General features: G+C 35.8%; 1 protein-coding gene across 1 annotated transcript in view; it reads left to right on the forward strand.

Moving 5' to 3' along the window:
- ZFYVE16 (zinc finger, FYVE domain containing 16) overlaps positions 1–3,348 on the forward strand; it is a 65,088-nt gene that overhangs the window by 17,049 nt on the left and 44,691 nt on the right. The window contains exon 2 of the mRNA XM_011995554.1: positions 3,021–3,129. Coding sequence (XP_011850944.1) covers positions 3,060–3,129 — 70 coding nt within the window. The 5' untranslated portion in view covers positions 3,021–3,059. The remainder of the gene's footprint in view (positions 1–3,020; positions 3,130–3,348) is intronic.

A 3,348-nucleotide genomic window follows, 5' to 3' on the forward strand; every position in this document is an offset into this window, starting at 1 on the left:
CCCGCCACCTCGCCCGGCTAGTTTTTTGTATTTTTAGTAGAGACGGGGTTTCACCGTGTTAGCCAGGGTGGTCTCGATCTCCTGACCTCGTGATCCACCCGTCTCGGCCTCCCAAAGTGCTGGGATTACAGGCTTGAGCCACCGTGCCCGGCCTCAGATAGGTCTTTGATGTCATTCAGTTCTCTTTTAAGCTCTGCCTAATTTTCAAGCCCATTTTTAAAGTATCTCTTTTTTGTTTATTTATTTATTTTTTCTGGACCTCAGATGTCCTTAGCTGATGGCACACGATCATAATTAGTTCTTGTAAAGCCCTGTCATTCGTTTGTTGTCTTTTACCCCCATTTCCTATTCCTAGTTCCCATGCCAGGTAGCCAAACAGATGTGTTTAATAATATATATTCTTTTGTGTGTATTTATTATTACAAATTTATTTAGTTTTATTATATTTTTAAAAAGTAACAGTTTGCAACGGATTGGAAGTGTAAGAAAAATACTTACCATAGGCAGTTTGAGGAATGTTGCTGTACGGTGTTTCACCTTCCAGATTAGCTTAGCTGATTGCTTTCTTTTTATGTCATTTAACTTGTTCCTTATGCTTGAATTTCCTGTAAACAAGCAGTTAGTTTGATTACATTCTAATTCAATTTTTTTAGGCAGTAATATTTTTTAGGTGATACTGTTCTTCCACATTTATTGATGGTGAAATTGATTGTTGGGTTTGGATGTGTTGACTTGATCCCACCGTTATAAAATTCCTCATAAACTTTTTCCTCTAGCCTTTAAACATCCATTTATAGCCATTGCCTAGTCTATTTATTGCATTAGGGATTATGAAGAGATGAATTAAAAATTTTTAATATCCTTTTGCATTTATTCACTGGAATTCTTATCTAAAGAACTTTTCATCAGTAATTATTTTGTTATAAGGTATATTTTGTAAATAAAGGGCAGGATAAATTCTTTAGTGACAAAGCTTTATTGAAATATAACAGAGAAGGCTTAATCACATCATATACCATGCTCGTGAATTGGAAATTTCAATATTATTAAGGACAGTGTTCCCCAGATTGATATACATATATATATTTTTAAATTAAATTAAATTTAAAGTTCCGGGATACATGTGCAGGACGTGCAGATTTGTTACATAGGTAAACATGTGCTATGGTGGTTTTTTGCACCTGTCAACCCATCACCTAGATATTAAGCCCCACATGCATTAGCTATTTATCCTGACACTTTCCCTTCACCACCCCCCACCCCAAAAGGCCCCAGTGTGTCTGGTTCCCCTCCCTGTGTCCACGTGTTCTCATTGTTCAGCTCCCACTTATTTTAAGTGACAACATGAGGTGTTTGGTTTTCTGTTCTTGCATTAGTTTGCTGAGAATAATGGCTTCTGGCCTCATCTGTGTACCTGCAAAGGACATGATATTGTTCATTTTTATGACTGCATAGTATTCCATGGTGTTATATGCACCACATTTTCTTTATCCAGTCTATCATTGATGGGCATTTGGGTTGATTCCGTGTCTTTGCTATTGAGAACATACACATGCATGAATCTTTATAGCAGAATGATTTATATTCCTTTGGGTATATACCAGTAATTGGAATTTGCTGTGACAAATGATCTGCCTGATTCTAGGTCTTTGAGGAATCGCTACACTGTCTTTGTGTTGAAGTGTTCCTGTTTCTCCACAGCCTCTCCAGCATCTGTTGTTTCTTGACTTTTTAATGATTGCCCTTCTGACTGGCCTGAGATGGTATCTCATTGTGGTTTTAATTTGCATTTCTCTAATGATCAGTGATGTTGAGCCTTTTTATGTTCGTTGGCCACATAAATGTCTTCTTTTGAAAAGTGCCTGTTCATGTCCTTGGGTAGGATAAATTCTTGATTTTTTTCCCTTAATTGATCAATTTTTAGAGTAATTGGTTAGTGCCCTGCTACCCCTCCAGTGAGTGGTATGTTTTGTTTTTGTCTTTAGTATTATTTTATCTTTTTTTTTTTCAAATCTATTTGATTTATGTTTAGTCCTTTGCAGTCTTCATTCATTTGATGCTCACTTGTCCCATTTAAGCCGGTGCCCTTCAACTTGACTTTTGTCCTTTTGATATTATCCTATTACTTATTGACAGATTCCTGTGAGGTTTCTTAGGCTTATTTGGTGTAGTTTCTGTTCCAGACCAGAGGTTTGCCTACTTTTTTCATCTTTTCATCAAACTAACTTTTAGTTTTCTTGTGCAACTCTCTTGTACGCTTGTTTTCTTTTGTTTAATTTTTGCTCTTAGTTTACTAGTTTTCAGTCTTCTTTTATCAGGAGCAGTGTCTCATGCCTGTAATCCCAGCACTTTGGGAGGCTGAGACGGGCGGATGACTTGAGGTCATCGAGACAGCCTGGCCAAAATGGTGAAACCCTACTCTTCTAAAAAAAAAAAAAAACCCAAAGTTAACTGAGCCTGGTTGCGCACACCTATAGTCCCAGCTACTCTGGAGGCTGAGGCAGGAGAATCGCTTGAACCTGGGGGATGGAGGTTGCAGTAAGCCGAGATAGCACTACTGCATTCCAGCCTGGGTGACAGAGCGAGACTCCATCTCAAAAAAAAAAAAAAAAAAAAAAAAAAAGTTCAAGTCTCTAAGTATCTCTTGAAGTACCACTTTTACCGAATCCCAGAGTTTTTATGTGCATGTTTTTATGTGTTTGTAGTTTCATATGTTGTATTTATAAGTAGTTTTAGCTTTCCATTTTGAATTCTTCTTTGACCCATGAGTTATTTAGGTAAGTGTTTAAAAATTTACAATAGTTTATGTATGCAAATATTATGTTGTTAGAGTTGGTTTTCATGTCATTTTTACATATACAGGGGCAGTTTCCCCAACTAAATTGTATATTCCTTAAAGCAGCACTCTTAAATTTTATTTCTGTGTTAATTTCTTGACTGTTTTTCCTGGCATGGAATACATGGCATAATATTTATGTTACAGAATTAAATGAAATATTATTATACTTTTTATTTTTTAGGCATACAAGAATTAAATTCTGAATAAGTCTACAGGTAGGATGGACAGTTATTTTAAAGCAGCTGTCAGTGACTTGGACAAACTCCTTGATGATTTTGAACAGAACCCAGGTTTGTTGATTTTCCATTTTTGCCACTAATGGGATTTTAAAATATCTGTAATTATGTCAGGTATATAGTAATATTAGCAAAATTTTCTTTCAATTTTGATCACATTGTTATCTTCTGCAAAAAGTTCATTTATTTCATAATAAGATGTTAGTTGATTCTTAGACTGAATGGGACCCATAGCCAGAAACAGAAGTAAGGAACCTAGAAGGTTTTTTTCTA

Source organism: Mandrillus leucophaeus, unplaced genomic scaffold (genome assembly GCF_000951045.1).
Source record: "Mandrillus leucophaeus isolate KB7577 unplaced genomic scaffold, Mleu.le_1.0 Scaffold491, whole genome shotgun sequence".
In the NCBI taxonomy this organism is placed as follows: domain Eukaryota; kingdom Metazoa; phylum Chordata; class Mammalia; order Primates; family Cercopithecidae; genus Mandrillus; species Mandrillus leucophaeus.